At 52.2% G+C, this 22,423-nt stretch overlaps 1 protein-coding gene and 1 long non-coding RNA gene across 6 annotated transcripts; one reads left to right on the forward strand and one right to left on the reverse strand.

Annotated features, from left to right (window-relative positions):
• Positions 1-47: 47 nt before the first annotated feature.
• Positions 48-12,677, reverse strand: Gli1 (GLI family zinc finger 1). Of its 4 annotated transcripts, none has more exons than XM_052753557.1 (13): positions 12,566-12,677; positions 12,207-12,333; positions 9,352-9,477; positions 9,035-9,127; positions 8,187-8,382; positions 7,812-7,956; positions 7,373-7,462; positions 7,152-7,283; positions 6,643-6,792; positions 4,459-4,623; positions 3,376-3,606; positions 2,486-2,753; positions 48-1,831 (listed from the first exon to the last, which is right to left on the reverse strand). In XM_052753557.1, the coding sequence occupies exons 3-13, from the start codon at positions 9,449-9,451 to the stop codon at positions 75-77; spliced, it is 3,327 nt and encodes a 1,108-aa protein (XP_052609517.1). In that variant the 5' UTR covers positions 9,452-9,477; positions 12,207-12,333; positions 12,566-12,677; the 3' UTR covers positions 48-74. The 4 variants fall into 4 exon arrangements, with proteins under 4 accessions (XP_052609517.1, XP_052609515.1, XP_052609516.1 ...); XM_052753555.1 differs by having other exon boundaries at positions 9,352-9,495; XM_052753556.1 differs by lacking the exon at positions 12,566-12,677 and having other exon boundaries at positions 9,352-9,495; positions 12,207-12,532.
• LOC128119886 (uncharacterized) lies at positions 12,193-19,620 on the forward strand. Of its 2 annotated transcripts, XR_008221725.1 has the most exons (5): positions 12,193-12,295; positions 12,897-12,914; positions 13,470-13,940; positions 14,839-14,913; positions 17,023-19,620. It is a non-coding gene; the product is annotated as an uncharacterized LOC128119886 (long non-coding RNA). The 2 variants fall into 2 exon arrangements; XR_008221724.1 differs by lacking the exon at positions 12,193-12,295 and having other exon boundaries at positions 12,789-12,914; positions 17,023-19,619.
• Positions 19,621-22,423: the final 2,803 nt, after the last annotated feature.

Raw genomic sequence — 22,423 nt, forward strand, 5'->3', positions numbered from 1 at the left:
GCCCAAACCTTCCATCCCTGGGCACCTCATGTAGCCATCTAGGAAACATGACCTGGTTGGGATTCCTTATCCTTTCAGGCACTAGAGTTGAGGAATTGGGTCTCTCCGGGCAGAGACCCCAGCAGGACACTCATGTTACCCACTGCCATGTTGGGAGGTCCAGAGGGAGGTGGGGTATTTTTAGAGCTGTCCCCTTGCTCATGGGAAGGAGGAGGACTCAGCCCCTGGGCCTCATCCAGAATAGCCACGAAGTCCAGCTGAGTGCTGTCCAGGTCAAGAGAGTCCAAAGGGTTGGACACCTGCCCTTCAGGGGGAGGGTACAAGGCGGGGCCTGCGCCCAACCTGCCCACTTCAGGATGTCCACAACTGGGGTTGGTGCCCCCCACCTTGAGGGGTCCATAGCAAGAGGGCAGTGGAGGCAGAAGCCGGGGTGGTGCTGCTGCTGGCCTATGGGAAGGCCGGTTCGCCCCCACTGCAAAGGTCTCTTGGCACGGTGAAGGGGTGGGAAAGGAGCCTGACTTGTGATTGGCCAAAGCAGGTGCAAAGCCAGATCCATAGGTAGCTGCTGGCCCTTTGGCAGGGCTTTGATGAGCTTGGGAACCCCCCAGAAACTTGGAGCCCTGATAGAGAAGTTCCTGGTCGGGGAACCCTCCCCGGCCCTTACCCTCGCACAGCAACTCCTGCTGGGACTGAACGTAATTACACACAAGCTGAGCTTTGAGCTGTCCTGTGGAATGAGAGAGGGAGTCAAAACTGAGGCCAGGCCTGTGTTCTGACGGAAGATAATCATGGGAAGACCGAGGATAGGGACCCGACTGGGGATACTGGGGAGGAGGGGGTTGGGGATAATGGGAAAATGGAGGTTGTGGGCCTGGAGACCCCTCACTGGGGTGGGCGTTGAGGCAGGGTGCCAGTCCGGTGGAGTTGGACCCCACGGGGCACCCTTGTTCTGGTTTAACCTGCACTTGTCCATAATGTTCAAGTCGAGGACACTGGCTATAGGCTCCACTTGGAGCCTTAGTGCCGGGATACATCCCAGAATGGGAAGGAAACTCACTCCATGTTTCCGGGGTGGGGTCAGGATAGGAGCCCTGCTGGGCACAGTGGCTAGGGCCATAGTTGGCCAGCGAACCAGTCCCGGGAGGCAGGGAACCTGGACCCCTCGCTCCATAAGGCCCAGCGGCCATTCCCTCGGGTCCCCCGTATCCCAGACTATCAGCCGATGAGAAGTCCATGTATGGGTTCAGACCGTTGCCCATCACGGAAGTTCCAACTTCCGGCTCCTCCTGTAGCCCTCTGGTATCCATAGCAACATTTTCGGTGATGCTGGGGGGCTGTGGCGAATAGACAGAGGTAGGGAGGTGGGGATCGAAGCTCCGTCCTGTCGCCACACCAGGGGGCGTGTGGACACATCCCAGGCTCTTGAACCGTTGGACCCTGGCTGGGGCAGGGTGGTCGGCAGTCCGGGCTGGGTCACTGGCCCTCCGGGTGACCCCTGCGTTGGGGTGGTACCCTGGGTACTCGGCTCGGCTTCTCCAAGGAGGTACAGGGAGAGCCCCCATGCGGTCCAGGCCGTGCGCTGCGGTGGGCGGGGTGCCGCTCCCCCGGGCTGACGCAGTGGCGGCGGCGTATCTGGCGCGGAGCATGTAGTGCTGGGCAGGTGTGAGGCCGGGTAGGGAGGACGCCCCGTTGTCTGGTGGGGATCCAGGAGGGAAAGGGGAGGCCAGGGAGGAGCGGCGGCTGACGGTGTAAGCGGAACTGATGCTGCTGGAGCTGGGGCTGCGGTGGTCCAGGGAGCCTGGGGGGCCCAGGCGGCGCGACACGGGTGTGCCTGCGGAGGACAGAGAAAAGGCAGGTGGTAGGGAGCCCCTGTGGGTCCCACTCTGCCCTGACCCGGAACCCCAAAGTAAGGAGTCCCAGGCTTCTTCGCCCTAACTATGCAGTCTCCTTTCCCCACATTTATTCTTTTTCTGCTTCCCCAAGGATTCCAGGCAGTTAGTTTCATACACTGCTACACAGTTACAGGGATAGCATATCATGGATGTATTGAACGCTCTTGTTTTGTTTTGTTGTTTTTCGAGACAGAGTTTCTCTGTGTAGCTTTGCGCCTTTTCCTGGAACTCTCTCTGTAGCCCAGGCTGGCCTCGAACTCACAGAGATCCGCCTGCCTCTGCCTCCCGAGTGCTGGGATTAAAGGCGTGCGCCACCACCGCCACCACCGCCACCACCACCCAGCAACTTTTTTTTGGTTTTTCATATTGTACACTCTTGCTGCCCCAGTCTCCACAGTGGTGGGACGACAGGTGTACAACCGCCTAGATATATAATTTTCTGATCGATGGAAGGAAAAACATCTTCAAGGAAGGGGACTATTTCTCAGATGATGCAAAGATGCGGTGTGGCCACTCCAGGGTGACCTCGCCACCTCAGCTTCAGGACAGATCCGCAGCTGAGCTGAGCCGCACCTCCCACACCCAGGTCTCACCAGCGTGGGTTAAGCTGGGCAGTTTGAGACCCCGGGATCCCATTGGCCGGAGTTGATGCAGCTGATCCAGCCTGAGGTTCTCCAGGCGGTGAAGAGTGGAAAGTCCAGCGCCCGCAACGCAAGGGCCCTCATCCAGGCTGGACAGGTCCTCGGTGCTGCCCCCCGCGTTGCCCGTCATTTCTACCCCGCTGTCGGTGTTGGCCGCGCTGCCTGCCGGGGAGTGGCCGCTGCTGCAGGAGGACTGCGCCCCAGGGCTCTGCTGTGGCTTCTGTGGAGGGGATGAGAGTGGAGGGTGGCGCCCTCCCCGACTCCCTCTCGGGGAGTGGCTGAGGCCTGCGTCCCAGGGATTGCAAGGGCTGAGGACAGGCAGGCAAGGGTAGAGAGGACTAAGCCGGCAAGAGGTTAGGGTGAAGTAGAAGAAAACGGAAGGGTCCCTGCTGGGGTGCAGACTCCCAGGGCTCCATTCCTGCTTAGTCCTGTGACCCTGACAAGTCACCTTTGCCTATTCCCTCCCTTGAAGAATACACGAAATATGCACGCCTAAGGCTCGGAACTCTAGAGCTAAGTGCTATTTAAGAGAGAGTCCCTAGGGGGCCGAAGATCTGCTGAGTCGGGGAGCATTTGCCTACCATGTGTTCATAGTCCAAGAAACACCACCACCCCACCCCACCCCCACCCCGCGCAAAGTGAATGTGTTGGACCAATTAAACAACTAATAATTATTACATCATCCTTAGATCTGGGGTCAGCCACGGAGCAACACTAAAACTAAAGACAGGCAGGCTGGCCACAGCAGACTGCATATAGGAGGGGACGCTTCTAGGAAAAGGCTAGAAAGAGGTCAGGAGGGCACGGCAGGGTGTGGAGGCAAGACTTCCCAGGTGGCTCACCATGGCACCCTCGGGCACAGTCAATCTGCTCTCTTCCCTGATGGATCCCCCTTCCCTCTCTCTCTTGGGCTCCACCGTGGAGAGGGACGGTGCCCGTGGCAAGGGGCCGTCGCCTCGATGCCGCTTGGTCACGTGGGCATCAGGACCGTGCACTGTCTTGACGTGTTTGCGGAGTGAGCTGGGATCTGTGTAGCGCTTGGTGCAGCCAGGGAGCTTGCACACATACGGCTTCTGTGGAGTAGAGTCGCCAAGCCGCAAGGCCCAGGGTTCAAGGCAGAAGAACACAAACAGAATGGGAAAAGCTACGAGATGGGTGGGTGAGGGAGGATACACAGGCTTCGAGGAAGTAAGGGCAGCATGAACCCTCGGGTGGAGTAAATCATGAGAGGCTTACAGAAAGACTTAAAAAACAGGCCGGGTGGTGGTGGTGGCGCAAGCCTTTAGTCCCAGCACTCCGGAGGCAGAGCCAGGCGGATCTCTGAGAGTTCGAGGCCAGCCTGGTCTACAGAACAAGATCCAGGCCAGGCACCAAAACTACACAGAGAAACCTTGTCTCGAAAAACAAAAAAACAGGGCTGGAGAGATGGCTCAGAGGTTAAGAGCACTGGCTGCTCTTCCAGAGGTCCTGAGTTCAATTCCCAGCAACCACATGGTGGCTCACAACCATCTGTAATGAGATCTGGCGCCCTCTTCTGGTCTGCAGGAATAAGTATAAGTAGAATACACTGTATACATAATAAATAAATCTTTAAAACAAACAAACAAACAAAAAAGATTTAAAAAATGGATGATGCAGGCCTATGAAAAAAAGAGGTGACACCCCCCACCCCCCGCCCAGGCTGTGAGGCCGCATACATTCAGAAGTTGAAGGGGTCAAGGGTCTACTTTACACTGACCTTTGGATGGCTAGACCAAAGAGTGGCAAGGAAAAAATTCTTATTTTCAGAAAAGTGTTTCCTGTATGAATTACATGGAAGGGAACTCCCTGCTGGAGTGAGTCCTGGGTTACGGGGCTCTTCACAGGGGCACACGCTTAGGAGGTAGCGTCTCCCTTGGGAAGAGTCTGGTAGTTGGGGCATTCACCTCGTTGGAGTGAGTCCGATTCTGGTGCTTGGCGCGGTCGCTGGCGTTGCTGAAGGCCTTGCTGCAGCCCTCGTGCTCACACATGTAGGGCTTCTCCCCTGTGTGCGACCGCAGGTGCGTCTTCAGATTCTCGAGGCGTGAGTATGACTTCCTACAACCTTCAAACTGGGGGACGGGAGAGGGTCAAGCAACACTTCTCAGACAGGACATGGAGATTTAAGGGTTCACACCAGAGAACATAAATAAAAAATGGGGGGACATGGGGACCTAAGAGAATCCCAGGATTCGGTCAGGCACAAGGGCGGAAGAGGAGCTAAAGGCAGAGGAAGCTGGAGACCGCTCAGGGTAGGGGACAGCAGTGAACAGGGAGCCTCTTGGAGCAGGTCTCCCTGCACAGAGCTAGAGTGGCCTAGAGTGGCCTGAGTCAGCTGAGGGTCAGGTTACATGAGGGTCCTTCAGCAATGATGCAGGGCCTATCCACAAGCAATGTGGTAGCAAGACTACTAGGGAGCCCACAATGAGGGATCCAGAAATATGTTTTCATTTATTTTATTATTATTTTTGGTTTTTTGAGAAAGGGTTTCTCTGTGTAGCCCGAACTGACCTGGAACTCACTTTGTAGACCAGGCTGGCCTCGAACTCACAGAGATCTGCCTACCACTGCCTCCCGAGGGGCAGGGATTAAAGGTTTGTGCCACCATGCCTGGCTATTATTTTGGTCTAATGAGACAGGGTCTCACTGTGTAATCTTGGCTGGCCTTGAACTCACTATGTAGACCAAGCTAGCCTCAAACTGATAGAGATATGCTTGCCTCTGCCTCCCAAGGGCGGAGATTAAAGTTATGCACCACCATGCCCAGCACTTTTCATTTCTTTTTTTTTTTTTTTTTGGTTTTTCGAGACAGGGTTTCTCTGTGTAGCTTTGCGCCTTTCCTGGAACTCACTCTGTAGCCCAGGCTGGCCTCGAACTCACAGAGATCCGCCTGTCTCTGCCTCCCGAGTGCTGGGATTAAAGGCGTGCGCCACCACCGCCCGGCCTACTTTTCATTTCTTTTAAAATCAAAGGGGAAAAATTCACTTTTTGATCCAAAACTTAATTTTGTTTTGCCATCTATTTCTTTTTTTTTTTTTTAAAGATTATTTATTTCTTTATTATGTATACAGTATTCTGCCTGCATGTGTCCTTGCAGGCCAGAAGAGGGCACCAGATCTCATTACAGATGGTTGTGAGCCACCATGTGGTTGCTGGGAATTGAACTCAGGACCTCTGGAAAAACAGCCAGTGCTCTTGACCACTGAGCCATCTCTCCAGTCCCTGCCATCTATTTCTTTATTGGGTCGCCCTGGCTGGCCTAGAACTCACAGAGATCTGCCTGCCTCTGCCACTTTAGTGCTAGGATTAAGGGTATGTGGCGAGGCTTGTTTTTGTTTTTGTATTTTCGAGACAGGGTTTCTCTGTGTAGCTTTGCGCCTGTCCTGGAACTCACTCTGTAGACCAGGCTGGCCTCAAACTCACAGAGATCCACCTGCCTCTGCCTCCCGGGTGCTAGATTAAAGGTGTGTGCCACCACCACCTGGCGTTTTTGGTTTTTTGAGACCTAGTCTCAAACTTTTGATCCTCCTGCCTCAGCTTCTCAAGTGCTAGGGTAACAGGTGCATGTCACCATACCAAGAACATATTTTAGGGCCAGCAAGATGGCTCAGTGAATAGAGGTGTCTGTGGCCAAGCCTGACAATCTGAGTTTGATTCCTCAGGACCCACATGGTGGAAGGAGAGAACCGAGTTGCCCCCTGACCTCCACATCCACGCCTTGGAATGCAAGCCCCCACCCCACAAAATTCAACTGAAAACATTTTAATACATATCACTATGTTCCTCTTTCTATCAACGCAGTCTTGAGCAAGGTTGTTTTTTTTTTTTTTTTTTTTTTCGAGACAGGGTTTCTCTGTGTAGCTTTGCGCCTTTCCTGGAACTCACTTGGTAGTCCAGGCTGGCCTCGAACTCACAGAGTTCCACCTGGCTCTGCCTCCCGAGTGCTGGGATTAAAGGCGTGCGCCACCACCGCCCGGCCGCAGTCTTCAGCAAGGTTTTTAAACATTCGCTTACGAAGGAAGGACTTTGGAGGCAAAAGTCTACCGTGGGCCCTACCTTGGCCCCGGTATGGGGAGGGACGGGCGCCTCACCGTGCACTTGTGCGGCTTCTCGCCCGTGTGTCTGCGCATGTGCACCACCAGCATGTACTGGGCCTTGAAGGGCCTCAGCTCCCGGGAGCAGCCCCCCCAGTGGCACACGAACTCCTTCCGCTCCCCGTGGATGTGCTCACTGTTGATATGCTGAGGAGGAAGAAGACGAGGCTTTCCGAGGTTCCCGATGCCACCCAAGCCGCGACATATCCCCTTCAGCCCTCTCCTCCTCCTCCTCCTCCTCCTCCTCCTCCTCCTCCTCCTCCTCCTCCTCCTCCTCCTCCTCAGCTCTGCCTCTCGGGGAAAGTAAGAGTCAGGAAGGCGGCACATCCCACATCTCAGGTCTTCCAGCCCTCTAGAGCAAAGCTACCCGGAGCTTTGGTCTGCAGGGCTGAGCATGCAATCTCTGACCCCAGCCCCCTTGAACCTCCTGCCCTCCGACAGACCATAATGCCCCACTCAGTCTCCTCCAGGCTCCCACCAACCATCTGTTACCCCCTGGGGCTCACGTGCACCAGCTGCTCCTGGGAATCGAACTCCTGACTGCAGCCATCCCAGCGGCAGTCAGTCTCGTAGACAGACTCGGGCTCAGGTTTCTCCTCCAGGTCCTCCCGCCCATCCAGCATCCCCAGCAGGGGATCCTAGGGCAAAGGAGACAATCTCAGGGTCATGGGTGGCACCGTTTTGTTTTGCTCAGATCCCACAGAGGAAGTCCTGCCCATCCCCTTACCTGCGTGCCTGTTGAGTTGGGGCTAGACATGTCACCTTCCAAAGGCTCCTCTGGGCACTTGCCCACCAGCATGTCCAGCTCCGACTTCAGCTTCCCCAGGGGAAGAGGTGAGGGTAAGGAGGATGGAGTACTCAGAAGGAAAAGCTTGCCAGGTCCTTCTGCCCTACGGGGCCCCCACCCAAATAGCAGGAACCCCACGAATGTGGACGGACTTCCTCCACAGCCTGCACTGGTGAACGGGATGAAGAACGGGGGTGCTCTCATCCGGGAGAGCCTGAGTCAACCCGGAAGGGTGAACCTACCATCTGTACCTCTACCTTCCCAGTACCAAAGGCTTTTATGTCTGCCATCTTCCTTCACCCGCCCCCGCTGCCAAGTCGACCACCCACCTATCCTGAGCTGGGAAAGCCAAGCAGGACGGCAATGTGGAGAGCCCCACCTGGCAGGTCGGACGCGGTCCCCGGGACTGAGGGTGCAGCATCATTGCACCCCGAGAAGAGTCATGTGGAACACAGGGCTGGACTCCATAGGATGGCGAAGTCCCCTTTTGGTGACTCATCTGGGGTGGGAATCCTGGAGATGGGCTAGGTGAAGAGGAGTCGGTTATTTAAGACCGTCGGTGATCAGAGTCTTCGCTCTATTCTGTGGGTTTCTGGAAGGCTTGGCTGAGTAAGCCCCAGGGAGTTTCTGAAAAGGGTTCCAGTGATTTGGGAGGGTTAGGGAGTCGAGTCGGGTTGGAGGTTTGAAGGGGTGGAGTCTTCTAACGGGTTTCAGTACGTATTCTAGGGGTCCCTTAGTGTGAGGCTGCCAGCACCTCATGGTGCCAATGGAGAGGTGGCCATAGGAGCCTCCTGGAGATGTGCAGCGCGAGTTGATGAAAGCCACAAGGGAGCTGGGTGAGGTGCGGATGACTGTCTGTAGGTCCAGGCTGGCATCAGACAGGGGCGAGATGGAGAGGGCTCGCTTCTTTGTCAGCTTGACCGAACTCCGGGGAGGAGGAAAGAGCGGCCCTAGGGCAGGAGACAGGAGGTAAGATACAGCAGAGGGGCTGGAGAGATGGCTCAGAGGTTAGGAGCACCGACTGCTCCTCCAGAGGTCCTGAGTTCAATTCCCAGCACCCACGTCAGGCGGCTCATTAGCACCTATAACTCCAGCTCCAAGGAAGGCCCCACACCTTTGGCCTCTCAGGGCACAGCACTCCCATGTGCACACCCACACAGACAAACAAGCGCACACATTGTTTAAAAAATAAAATTTAGGGCTGGAGAGATGGCTCAGAGGTTAAGAGCACCGACTGCTCTTCAGAGGTCCTGAGTTCAATTCCCAGCACCCACATGGTGGCTCACAACCATCTGTAATGAGATCTGGCGCCCTCTTCTGTGTACATAATAAATAAATAAATAAATCTTTAAAAAAATAAAAAAAAATTAAAAAGAAAGATACAGTAAAAGTGCATGTCTCGGCACACTCAGTAGGTGGGGCCTGACTCAAAAGAGCAAAACGTTTTTTTGCCTTGCTCTACCTAGGACCTCTTGGTCGTTCTCTGATTCCTTTCCTCTCCGGACATCTCCTCCACTGAGTCTGGTCCTTGCCTTCCCACCTCCTCCTTCAGAACAAGTCCCCGAGGGGCAGAGAGGGGAGAGAGATTGCCTGGGTCCTCACCCTCGGTACAGCCGCTGGTCTCTCTGGCAGACCCATAACCCTGGGGCCCTGACATAAAGTTGGCTTGGTGGCAAAAGGGTAAACCAGAACATCCTGGAAAAGAGAGGCAGGTGGAGTGGGGCGTTGGGATGGGGAGAGACGGGGCTTACCTTGAGACCCCCGTGGGCTATGATCCCAGACTCCAAGCCTACAAGGCATGGGGTCTCGAAATCCTCCTGTAGATAGCAAACTAGCGTGGGGTAGGGGGAAAGGGATCCCGGAGCTAGGTGGGAGATGTGCTAAGTCCTCAAGGCTCAGGGACTGGTAGACACACTCACCTTCTGTCCCCAGGCTGGGGACCCCTTGGCTGGGGAGGGGTCGGAGACAGCAGGGCTCACCATAGTTATTGACTTGTGGTGGAGTCATGGAGTTGAACATGGTGTCTCAGGGAAGGATGTGGGAGACTGCAGGAAGATGCAGATCTGCCAAGTTACAAGGACGGCGAGGAACAGAAGACAAACGTCGGTCTCAGTGGGCACGAAACCGCCGCCAGCCCCCTGGGCCCCTAACCTCTCTCTCAGAGACTGGTCAAGGGAATCAAGTGGAAAACAATGTCATCCCGCAGCGTTAGGAAGAAACATCCCAAAGAGCAGGCAGAAGCGGTCTGTTAAGTCTTCGGGATCTTTTGGGGAAACTGGGTAAAAGCCTCACGGTCTGTGTATGCACATGGGAAAGATACGGACTAATTGATCTAACATAAATTCCAGGTGATTTTAATGCCACGGTCCCTCCACCCCTTGTTCTGGCCAGGGCACACGCTTTGAAGGTGTGATGGGGAAATGCTCCGAAGGTCTGACTTCATGCCCAGGGCTGCTGGCTCGCCCAAGAGCGCCTATGCAATCTCTCCAGTGTCCAGTAGAGGGAGACCTCGCTTCAGTCCAGACTAGCTGGTGGGGCCAGCAGAGACCATAAACGATCTGTCCTCTTAGACAGAGAGCAGTGTGTGGGCGGGAATGAGGCTTCAGAGCAGCATCTCCCGTCTGCTGAGTAAAACGGATGGGAGCTCAAGTCATTCTGAGGCGGTTTGAACCTGCGCCTACCTAACCCTTTGGGTCTGGGGGGTGGGGGGGACTGGAAAGGAACTTTGAGGATGGGCTTGATGAGCAGCACAGCAAGGGGCTGGCGCGAGGTCCAGCTCTCCTCCTCTCAGCCAGTTCTCACTCCACTCCACGTTTTTCGGCCTTCCAGGAGCGGAGGGTGGGGTGGGGCGGGGTGGGGTGGAGAACCACCGGGAGCGGGCCGGCCGGCCCGGCGCGGTGGGTGATCCCGGGATGCTGCTGGGATTTAGGGTGAGGGCGGGGCCAGAGTGGGGAACGGAACCCGGACCCTGCGACCCAGCCCAAGCGAGCGCTGTGGCCGGGGCCGTACCTATGCTAACTCCTCCTTCTCCAGCTGGGGCCCGGATCCCGCATCCAAGACCTCCCAACTCGACCTTGGCACTAACGTGGGGGTGGGAGGTGGGGGGGCACAGCTGGCTGGCAGCTGGATGAGGGGGCACGTCTCCTGCCTCCTCCGCTATGACTCATTCAAGGGAAGGGAAGGGGGAGGGGGGACTCGCGCACGACCCCCCAGACACCAGGGGCTCCCTCCAAGGTGTCACGCTGATCTTCTGGTCCCCATGGCCTGGCCCGCCCCCAGGAGACCCGGTGGACCCGGGGCGACAGCCCTCCTCGCCCACGCGCGCCACAGCCTCCAGCTCACGCCTTCCCCTCTCTCTCTCCTACTAGCAAGGACGTCGCTAGCTTTTGCAGATTCGGTGAAGAAGTTTTCGGGGCGGGATGGGGCAGGAGAGCACTCAGAATCATCACCCTGCCCATAGAGCCCCGATTCGTGGCCAGGGTCTATTTTCCCCCCGAGTCCCATCCGTACCCCTGCTCCCCAACTCCCAGGAGCCGGCCCCACCCCCTTCTCCCGGTCCCGCCTTCCCCGCCCCCGTGCCTTCCCGGCCCACCCAAGTCGCCGCCGCAGGCTCCGGCTGCAGACGGCTCAGCTTCCCCCGCCCGCCCGGGGAGCCCAGAAAAGCGAGGGAGGGCGGGGGGGGGGGTGGTGGTGGTGGTGAAGGGTGGAACATTCTTCCCTTCTCTCAGCGCATCCTGAAAGCAGGCAGTGGTGTCCCGGGGCGAGGTGGGGGGTTGGGGGGGGAGAAGCACTATTGGAAAGTGGGGGTCCCTAGAGTGGAGTGGGACAGAAAGAAACCAGACACGACAGAGAAAGACGCGCCGGAGTAAATAAGGTGTGCATTGGAGAGGACACCTTGGGCTCCTGACTGTCTCCGCCGCCGGCTTCCTAAGGGTTAACCCCTAGAGACCCCCGGGAACCCCCTAGTGACGTCAAGGGCGAGTCGGAGACGTCCGTCCGGCGGGGATGCCCAGATAGGTAATGGGGGGGGGGTCCTGCTGGACCCCGCCCCCTGGGGAAAAATCACGCGCGCTCAACAACTTTTCTCCCAGCAAGCTGCCCATCTTTCTCCCTGCCCTGGAAGGAGAGACCGATGCCACCAAGTCCCCGGTTCCCCAGGCGTCCCACACCCTCGGCCCCCGTGGAGTCCCCTCTCCTTGATCCCGTCCCCAAAGCTAACTGTCCTGGGTTGATTGTTTCAGGGTCACGGGGCCTGAAAGAGGCTCCGGAGCGGGGAGCAAGGGCAGGCAGGGTGGTCCAAGCCAGAGGAGGGGCCTCGGTCCCCAGCTCCCGTTCGGGCGGGGGGCCAGCCGGGATGCACAGGCTGCCCGTGGCCCGTGGTCCCGCTCTGCCCCAGCAGGGGTCTCCCGGCGCCTGGCTTCAGCTGCCCCGGTGGTCCTGAGGTCAGAGGGTCAGGACAAGGTCTCCCCAGCCCCTGCTCCCTGCCCACGCAGTCCTCGGGACGGAGAAGCACCACTTTCCTAGGGATTTTTCCTAAGGCCTACACACGACACGTTCGGAGACCCACCCCAGCTTCCTCCCTGGTCCAAAAACACTCCTTCGCCCCCAAACCCAAGCCTCCGCCGCCGGGACATCTGTCACAACACGGGTCAAGAGTCCAATCCCAGCCCGGCCCTCGGGCACGGCCGTGCCCACCCCGCCGAGCGCTCCCTCCTTTGCGGTGGGTCCCCCTCTTGGACACACTGACGTCTTCCAACGGCGCGCAGGGACGCACCTGGGGTTCCCTCTACCGCGCAGACCTCCAGCTGGCCGTCCCAACAGCCTCTTCATGCCAACCTCAAGAAAGGGAGAGATTTCTAAGAGGTGGGAGGGCGCAGACAAAGGGACCCGAGACAGACAGACTGCCAGGAGAAAAGGGAGACACGGAGAAAAGGGGGCGCGCATTAAATTAGCAGGACAAGGAAAACATCCAAACTTCCCAACACCTCGCTCGCCCCAGTCTCTCCCACCCCAGCCTGCCCCTGCGCCCCAGGGCTCCTCGTGGGACGGGGTGAGCCCCCTAGGCGTCGGAGCATCTCCGCAGCCCCCTCCCCCATCGCTCCCAGGTGGTCTCCCCTCCGGCCCCCCTCTCACCTCCGTCGGGGCGCAGGGCTCGGGATGCGTGGTCCAGGGTTGGAAACTGGGCAGGGGGAGGAGGGGGTGTGCGGCGGGGAGGGGGGGGCGACAGGGCCACTGCAGCGTAAACTTCAGTGCCACCCCACCCCCCCAACCTGGCCCCCAGCCCTCCCGCCGGCCCAGCCCGCCGGGCCGCGAGCCGGGACCACCCGCGAGAAGCGCAAACTTTTTTTTTTTTTTTTCCTCTCTCTCTCTCTCTCTCTCTCTCTTTTGCAAAAACTTTTTCTCGCTCCTTGCCACCGGTGCGCCGCCGCTCACTTCCCGCTCACTCCCAACATCCTTCCTTCAGGCCGTTCTAGAAGATGAGGTAGGGTGGCTAGAAGTTAGAGAGGGGGTGCCGGGCTTATGGCACCCCCAGGACCCCCAGGATCCTCCCCCTCCCTTGAGGGACCCTATACTGCCTACTACTCCCCCCCCACACACCAACACGCTTCTCCTGGTGGGCAGTAAATCCCGGCGCGGATCCCGGGATCGGCTGTCCACGAAGAGGACCTGAACCAGGGCCAGGAAAACTTTGGGGAAAATATTGCGCGGCTGCAGAGGGCGGCGAGGGTAGGGGTGGGTGGGTGGGTGGGTGGGTCGGGGAGGTGGGGGGTGAGGATGGAGAAGCTCGCCCCGGAAAGTTAACTTTGGAGGTTCGGCCGTCGGCTTTCCTTGGTCGTAACCGAGCATTCTCCGTGCTGTGTGGTCTCATAGGCCAGCCTCGCTCTTGGATGGGAACGTGGAGGATTGGGGAGAGCTGGGGTTTGCGCAAAGGGAGTTGGGTTGGCTATGGGAGAAAAGTCTTTTGGGGGTGTGCGGCCCGAGGGACATGAAAGAGGAGCACGGGCTGAAGTTCTAAGCGCCAGGTGTGTGTTCACAGATCACCGAGGCGTCCTCTGTCCATAAGGCACCTCTCCAGGGAACCTTCCTTCTCCATCTCCAAATTCTGGAGGCCGCGGCCACCTCCACTCGGCTCTCTTTAAGGCCTCTCGCGCCCTCTGCTGGTCGTCTGCGCACACGGCACTCCTCGGAATCCGGTTGCTCCGGCGGACTTAAATTTGACAGGTTCCCGGTGTGCAAGGCCCAGCTAGGAGCCCAGGGCGGGAGCTGCGGGAGCCCCAGGAAAGAAGGGCGCACCAGGGGAGATTGCAGTCCCTGGAGGCAGGGCCTGACCCGGGAGTAGCCTGTCTCTTTGGATTGGTGTTGCCGTGGTGACGGGGTCCAGGGAAGAGGGCAGCTAGCTCCGTTTCCCACCTGAGAGAGAAGCGTGGTGGGAGGAAAGCCGTCCTTTCCCTCAAACGGATCTTTCCTGCCCTAGCGCTGCTCTAAGCCACCTTCTTGGGCCTGCAAGGTAAGTGTGTTTAAAACAACGCCAACAACACGAGGTGAGGCTAGGGACGGGTCTGAGACCTTACCAATGCAGGTAGCCACTGTGTGAGTGGGAACAGATGCGGAGCCGACCTGCCACTCCGCATGACTGACAGGTTCCATCCATAGAAGTTACAAGGGACCCCAAGTAAAGGCAGGCCAGTGACCACAGAGAAAGAAAGAGCTCTGCATAGGTCATGTGACCCACCGTCCACCGCTAGACAATTACGGAGCCTTTTGGTTTCAAGACCCCTCTATGGCCTTCTGAATTCTGTGGGAAGGGAATTGTTTTCGTGTTTTGGAGTCAGGCTCCTTACTCTGTAGCTCAGGCTGACCTCAGACTCCTAGCGGTTCTGCCTCAACTTCCCAAGTGCTGGGATGACAAACATATATCAACACACCAGTGTCCCGTCTGCTTTTGTGTGTGTCAACTTGACCACAAGCTAGAGTCCTCAGAGAGGAAGGAGCCTCAGCTGAGGAAATGCCTCTACAAGATCCAGCTGTAAGGCATTTTCTTTTCTTTTCTTTCTTTCTTTCTTTTTTTTTTTTTTTTGTTTGTTTTTTGTTTTTTGAGACAGGGTTTCTCTGTGTAGTTTTGCAAAGTGCCTGTCCTGGATCCTGCTCTGTAGGCCAGGCTGGCCTTGAACTCACAGAGATCCACCTGCCTCTGCCTCCCAAGTGCTGGGATTAAAGGCGTGTGCCCATGTGCCACCACCACCCGGCTTGGCATTTTCTCAGTTAGTGATCCATGTGGGAGGACTCACCCCATGGTGGGTGGTGCCATTTCTGGGCTGGTGGTCCTGGGTTCTATAAAAAAGGAGGCTGAGCAAGCCAGGAAGAGCAAGCCAGTAAGCAGCACTTCTCCGTGTCCTCTGCATCAGCTCCCGCCTCCAGGATCCTGCCCTGCTTGAGTTCCTGTCCGGACTTCCTTCAGTGATGAACAGCAACGCTGAAGTGTGAGCCAAATAAGCCCTTTCCTCCCCAGCTTGCTTTTGCTCGTGGTGTTTCGTCACAGCAATAGAAAACCTAACACACTCAGTTTCTCCTAGTTTTATTCATTTTTTTGTTATTTTATTTAATGTTTTACATTAGTTTTTTAATGTTTGTTTATTTAATGTGTGTGAGTGTTTTGCCTGCATGTATATATGTGTACTACATTCATTTCTGGTGCCTGAGGAGGTCAGAAGAGACTGTCAGATCCTCTGCAACCAGAGTTAGGAAAGGTTGTGAGGGGCTATGTGCGTCCTGGAAATTGAATTCAGGTCCTCTGGAAGAAGAGTCGGTGCTCTCAATCACTGAACCATTGCTTCAGTCCTGACTGACTGATGGATTGATTCATTTTGAGACAGAGTCCCTCCATATTAGCCCTGGCTGTCCTGGAACTCACTCTGTAGACCAGGCTGACCTTGAACTCACAGAGATCTCCTATCTCTGTCTACCAAGTGCTGAGATTAAAAGCTTTGGGGGCTTGAGAGATGGCTCAGAGGTTAAGAGCACTGACTGTTCTTCCAGAGGTCCTGAGTTCAATTCCCAGCACTCATATGGAGGCTCACAACCATCTGTAATGAGATCGGATGCCCTCTTCTGCCTGCAAGGATACATGCAAACAGAACACTGTATACATGATAAATAAATCTTAAAAAAAAAAAAAAGAGGGGCTGGAGAGATGGCTCAGAGGTTAAGAACACTGACTGCTCTTCCAGAGGTCCTGAGTTCAATTCCCAGCAACCACATGGTGGCTCACAACCATCTGTAATGAGATCTGGTGCCCTCTTCTGGCCTGCAAGGACACATGCAGACAGAATACTGTATATATATTAAATAAATCTTTAAAGAGAGAGAGAGAGAGAGAGAGAGAGAGATTAGAAGCCTGTACAACCATGCCCAGCTTTCCACCTTATTTTAAAGCATTTTTATTTATGTGGTGTACCTGTAGCAGAGGGTGCACTTGACTGCTGTTTTAATCTGTTCTACTGCTGTGACGAGACATCATGACTACTGCAACTCTTATAGGAGAAAGCATTTAATTGGGGGCTGGCTTATGGTTTTAGAGGCTTAGTCCATTAGCATCATGGCAGAGATCATGGGGACAGGCATGGTGCTGGAGAAGTAGCTGAGAGCTACATCCTTATCCTCTGGCAGAGAGACACTGGGCTTGGAATGGGCTTTCAAAACCTCAAAGCCCACCCCCAGTGACACACTTCCTCCAACAAGACCACACCTCTAATCCTTATAACCCTTTCAAATAGTGTCACTCCCTGGTGACTAAACATGGAAATAGATGAGTGCCATGGTGTGTGTGGAGGCCAGGGGGTAGCTTAGCGGACTCATTTCTCTTAGACAACCATCTTAGTGTTGTTTGAATCTTAGATGGTCATTTAATAAAAAACAAATACCAGATATTAAGGCAAAAGCTGAAAGATCAGAGAAGCAGAGCAAGCCACAGCCACCTCCTATTACCTCACCAACTCCATGAATCCTCTGACTGAAATCCTCTGAGTCTTTATCCAAAAAGATCTCAGCTGAACTGCTTTAGTTCCTGTTTCCTCACACCTTATATACCTTCTCCACCCTATCATCATTTCCTGGGATTAAAGAAAGGAGTGTGTGCTTCCCAGTACTGGGATTAAAGGTGTGTGCCACCACTGCCTGGTTCTGTTTCCAGTGTGGCCTTGAACTCACAGAGATCCAGACATCTCTGCCTCCCAAGTGATAGGATTAAGGGTGTGTGCCACCACTGTCTGGTCTCAATGTCTAATCTAGTGACTGGCTCTGTCCTCTGATCCTCAGACAAGTTTATTAGGGTACACAATACAGATTACTATCTGTTGCTGTGATAAGATAACATGACCACCAGGTGGCGGTGGTGCACGCCTTTAATCCCAGGAGACAGAGCCAGGCAGATCTCTGTGAATTCAAGGCCAGCCTGGTCTACAGAGCGAGATCCAGGACAGGCACCAAAACTACAATGAGAAACCCTGTCTCGAAAAAAACAAAAAAACAAACAAAAAAGATAACATGACCAAGGCAGCTTATAACAGGAAGTGTTTATTTGGGGCTTACAGTTTCAGAGAGTGAGTCCATGACCATCACGGTGGAGAGCATGGCAGCAGGCAGGCATGATGCTGGAGCAGTAGCTGAGAGCTGACATCTTGAGATACAACCAGGAGGCAAAGAGAGAGAGAGCCAACACGGAAGGAGATGACCTGTGCTTCTGAAACCTCCAAGTCTGCCACAGAGACACATCTCCTTCAACAAGGACACCGTTGTGGGGCATTTGTCCCCACTGACACTCCAGGGCTTCTAATAAAGCTAAACCTTGAATCAGAGAGCAGAGTCGGTGTTTGACTGACTGGAATTAGCCATAGATATTTTGGAGGACCCACGGAGTTGGATAGAGAGGTATAGGAAGAGATGAAGCGGGGCTTGGAGAGGTTTCTTGGGCTTTTCGATCTGGGAAACAGAGAGAGTAGGGTCAGCCGATCCTTCCTCCACGTTTTTTTAATTTATCAGGTTTTGATCTTAATTTATGACTCCCGAGGTTTTCTTTTTTATTATTATTAATACTAGAACAATTAAGGTAAATGTATTAGGACATGCCTTCTAATCCTTCCCAAACAGTTCCACCAACTGGGACCAAGTATTCAAATAGGCGACCCATTGAGGGGCATGCTGTGGGATGTCTTTCTGTATACTGTGGATATGTGTTGCCCTGATTGGTTGACAAATATAGCTGCACTGGCCTATGGCAGGGCAGGATAAGGTTAGGTGGTACATTGAAACTAAAGATGAGATGAAGAAGGATGGAGTCGGGGGAGACGTCAGCCCACCACCCAAGGAGCAACAGGATGCCAGCAGACCAGTAACACCACGGCCACGTGGCAGCATACAGATTAATAGAAATAGGTTGAGTTAAGTTATAAGAGCTAGCTAATGAGAAGCCTGAGCCATAGGCCATATGATTTGCAATTCATATTAAAGCCTCTGAGTGGTTATTTTATAAGCGGCTGTGGGACCGTGGGACCGGGCAGGCCCAGAGAAACATGGGACCCCGGGGCCAGGTGGGACCAGAGAAACTTATGGCTACATTTTGGCAACCAACATGCTAGCAAGAATTTCCACCCAAAACTTGAGAAAGCTTTAAAAAAGGTTCTAAAATGGAACCAAGAGCAGCTTCCTAGTTGTATCTCTCGGGCAGTCCGTGATACAGAGATGCCATGGTGTGCAGGCTTGACCTACGGCATGGTGGATTCCCATTGTGGTTCACAGAGGTGTCTCCAAGCCACACAGCACACTGTGTAGCAGATTTAGCTTTTGCTAGTGCAGACAAAAAATAAATACCATTGACACCTATTCAGGATGTCAATGGGCAACTCCCATGCATTCTGAAAAGGCTGATTCTGTGATTACACACCTATTAGAAGTTATGGCCATCATGGGAATACCTGTACAAATTAAGACAGACAATGCCCCAGCATATGTCTCCAATAAAATGAGACAGTTTTTTGCTTATTACAATATAAAGCATGTTACAGGTATACCATAGACCAAGCAGTCATAGAAAGATCCAATCAAACTTTAAAGGATATGCTACATAAACAGAAACAGGTAACAATGACTCCTAGAAATAGATTGCATAATGCTTTATTAACCTTGAATTTTCTCAATGCTGATGGGAAAGGAAAAACAGCTGTGGAGAGACTTTGGATGACAGAAAAAACTACTGAGCTAAACCAACCTGTTTACTTCAAATGTGTGTTGACCTCGGAGTGGAAACCAGCGTATGTAAATGAATTTCTAAATGGTCTTATTAAATAAAAAACACAGAGCCAGATATAGGAGTGAAAGCCCGAGAGAGATCAGGGAAATAGGGAAAGCCACAGCTAACCAAATCTTATCAACTTGGCACCTTCCAAATGCGAGCGACTTCCTGTCTGCCCAGGCCTGTATGCCTTGCTGTTCTGCCATCTGATTTGCTCTCTCTGTCCAGCTACATCACTTCCTCTTCCTGCCCAGCTCTGTCACTTCCTGTCTGTCTGTACATACCTCCAGACCTCCATGGTTAACTAGTGTTGGAATTTAAGGCACGTGCCACCACACCTGGCTTTGTTTTCAGTGTGGCCTTGAACTCACAGAGATCCAGACAGATCCCTGTCTGCCAAGTGATAGGATTAAAGGCGTGCACTACCATTGCCTGACTTCCGTGTTTACTTATAATGGCTATTCCTATTCCTCTGATCTCCAGGCAAGCTTTATTTATTAAAGCACAATATCACCACATTTCAGCACAAATAAAATATCACCACAAGGATGACGTCCTACATTGGGGAAGGGGTTTTGCTTTTGTTTCTACAGGAGAAGAAAAGCTATGGATACCAACAAAATTAACAAAAATTTGCTTCGAACAGGAGAAACCCCTTGATGAGGAGAAGTAATAGCTCATCCACCAATGTGACATCTCTACAAGTTGTAAGAAAAACTCAACAAACAAGGATTGGGGCAACTTTCTGTTTTTTGTCTTTACAGGATAATAGAAATACCCATCTTTAAGAAATCATAAGGCCAAAGCCGGGCGGTGGTGGCGCACGCCTTTAATCCCAGCACTCGGGAGGCAGAGCCAGGTGGATCTCTGTGAGTTCGAGGCCAGCCTGGTCTACAGAGTGAGTTCCAGGAAAGGCGCAAAGCTACACAGAGAAACCCTGTCTCGAAAAACCAAAAAAAAAAAAAAAAAAAAAAAAAAAAGAAATCATAAGGCCTTAGACACCTAGATGTTTACAGCAGAAGAGAAGGACTTATTGATACCAATATACTCTACAGGGTAATATCTCAATGCCTAACATCAATATCTCTTTAACTCTAGAATACTTGTGGTCCCGATTCAATTACAAATCAAGCTGACTTTGGAGTTGGAATGTGGCTTTCTCTTTCTCTAAACCCAAGCATATTGCTAAAAGAAAAATTAGGAAATTCTGTCTCATATCAGAAGAGCCAACTGGTGTGAGACAGAAGAAAACCAATAATCTAGGGACTATTGCTGTCAAGATTCTATTTCTTTCCATGCTTGTCCTTGCTTTTTGGGAATCCCTTCTCAATCCAGCATAAATCCAAACTTTACATTTTGATGTTATTAATGTTCAAGTTTTCCACAGTGAAATATGAGTCTTTCCAATAGCAATCTCTGAAGTCTCCAAAAGGAAGATGGGGCCCCACAACAATGACTCTACTCAGTCCAGAAAGATGCCATTGTACCTAAGAACATTACTCAATGATTAGCCTTGGACTGATAATTCTTCAGGACAGTTCTAAAATGAAATGGTCCATCATACTACACTTCTAGCCAGAATCTCAGACAATCTTACCAATTACTCTGAGACTGGCTGCAGACTTTACAGCTAATCTTTTGAGAACTGACTATCTAAGCTTTCTTCCTTCCTTTTTTTTTTTTAAAGTTTTATTTATTTATCATGTTTATAGTGTTCTGTCTGCATGTATGCCTACAGGCCAGAAGAGGGCACCAGATCTCATTACAGATGGTTGTGAGCCACCATGTGGTTGCTGGGAATCGAACTCAGGACCTTTGGAAGAACAAGCAGTGCTCTTAACCTCTGAGCCATCTCTCCAGCCCATTTTTTTCCTTTTCTTTCTTTCTTTTTTTTCCCCAGAGACAGGGTTTCTCTGTGTAGCTTTGTGACTTTTCCTGGAACTCACTCTGTAGCCCAGACTGGCCTCGAACTCACAAAGATCCGCCTGCCTCTGCCTCCAGAGTGCTGGGATTAAAGGTGTGTACCACCACCGCCCGGCCTATCTAAGCTTTCTTACAGGACCCCACAGAGATACTGTTGCCCCCTAAACAGCAGGAAGCAATTCTAAGAAAATAATGCCCCTCTCTCAATATTCTCAGGATCCCCATAAGATTAACAGTGCCCCCAATCATCAGGAAGTAGCCTAGAGGACTATGCCTACATTGTGCCCACAAAAAAATATGAATTATGGATGTTTCTCTTTGTTTAGGGGTTTGGTTACAAATTGTTATTGGGGGGCTGGAGAGATGGCTCAGAAGTTAAGAGCACTGGCTGTTCTTCCAGAGGTCCTGAGTTCAATTCCTAGCAACCACACGGTGGCTCACAACTGTCTGTCATTCCCGTTCCAGGGGATCTAGCACCTTCACACAGATGTACATGCACATAAAAATAAATCATTAAAAAAATTGTTATTGGTCATAGTCAATCTCTTTCTAAAAGAAGAAAGGGGGATATGATATAGAAATGTAAGATATAGATATGATAGGATAAAAGGGTAGATTATTGAATCTACTTTTAAAGAGCAACAACTTATTTGAAATGTTTTACATTGCTATGGATTTTGGTTTATCGATACAAATTTAAAGTTAATTTTGTTATACTATGTATATATATTTCTATTGTTTAAGGTATTATGTTTATGCAACTCATTTAAATTGTAATATATATTAAAAATACAAAATAATTAGTCATTTATGATGATCAAACTTATAATCATGTTAATTAAGTTTTCTAGGTATACATAGATATATTTCACTTAGGTAGCTAATCTTCAAATACTTAAAAACTTAGACTTTTCTGGACAGTGAGACACATCTGCTCCTGGCAGCACCAATTTACTTCAAAGAGGAAGACAGGCATCGAAGACACTCCATATGGAGTTTATCTTCTTGGCAAAACTGACCATTTGGGCAAGAAACTGCTCCTGCCTGGACTGCTTGATAAAATGTTGTATAAACTGGACATGCAGGACCCACAGAAAAATGACCACTGAATTTTGCCAAAACAAGGTGAAATGGTCCTTCAGGTTCCTGCTTTGCAATCTGCCACCAGACAAGCTGCAGGACACAGGGAAAAGTGACTGAGAGACTCTAGGTCTATAGGCTGAAGACGGATGCCCCAACGTCGCAGAGGAACTTTGGATGACTGCCCAGGCAGACAGATGTCTCTGTCATTTCTAGAATTATGGACATCGCTTACAAAGCACTTCCTATTTACTTAGGTAATAAATAATATTATATCCTTCTGGGGTCTTTGATGTAGTTGAAGACTAGTTAGTTATAATTATAGTTTTCCTTAGTTATGATAAAAAATAAATTAGATGTGAAACTTTAGACTCACAAATATAGGATAGATGATAGAATATTTTCTTTAACTTTGCCAAATACAAATAGACTAGATATTGTAACTGTAATTCTTGCTTGATAACTGTTCTATTATGTGTAATTTTATTATGTTAAAGTTAAAATCTTCCCTTTTGATTAGACAGAAAAGGGGAAGTGCTGTGGGATGTCTTTCTGTATACTGTGAATATGTGTTGCTCTGATTGGTTGATAATTAAAGCTGCATCGACCTATGGCAGGTCAGGATAAAGTTAGGTGATACATTGAAACTAAAGATGAAATGAAAAAGGATGGAGTCTGGGAGACACCAGCCTGCCGCCCAA

Source organism: Peromyscus californicus, unplaced genomic scaffold (assembly GCF_007827085.1).
Source record: "Peromyscus californicus insignis strain IS unplaced genomic scaffold, ASM782708v3 Scaffold_24__1_contigs__length_46423439, whole genome shotgun sequence".
Classification (NCBI taxonomy): Eukaryota; Metazoa; Chordata; class Mammalia; order Rodentia; family Cricetidae; genus Peromyscus; species Peromyscus californicus.

Bases quoted from the DNA above. Each gene is read 5' to 3' on its own strand.
- Gli1 (XM_052753557.1), bottom strand. From the start codon at position 9,451: ATGTTCAACTCCATGACTCCACCACAAGTCAATAACTATGGTGAGCCC. The intron at 7,957-8,186 runs GTGCTGGCAGCC...CTCTTCACCTAG, and splicing joins CTCTCCATTGGCACCATGAG to CCCATCTCCAGGATTCCCAC. The intron at 4,624-6,642 runs GTGAGGCGCCCG...CCCGTCCCCCAG, and splicing joins AGAAGCCGCACAAGTGCACG to TTTGAAGGTTGTAGGAAGTC.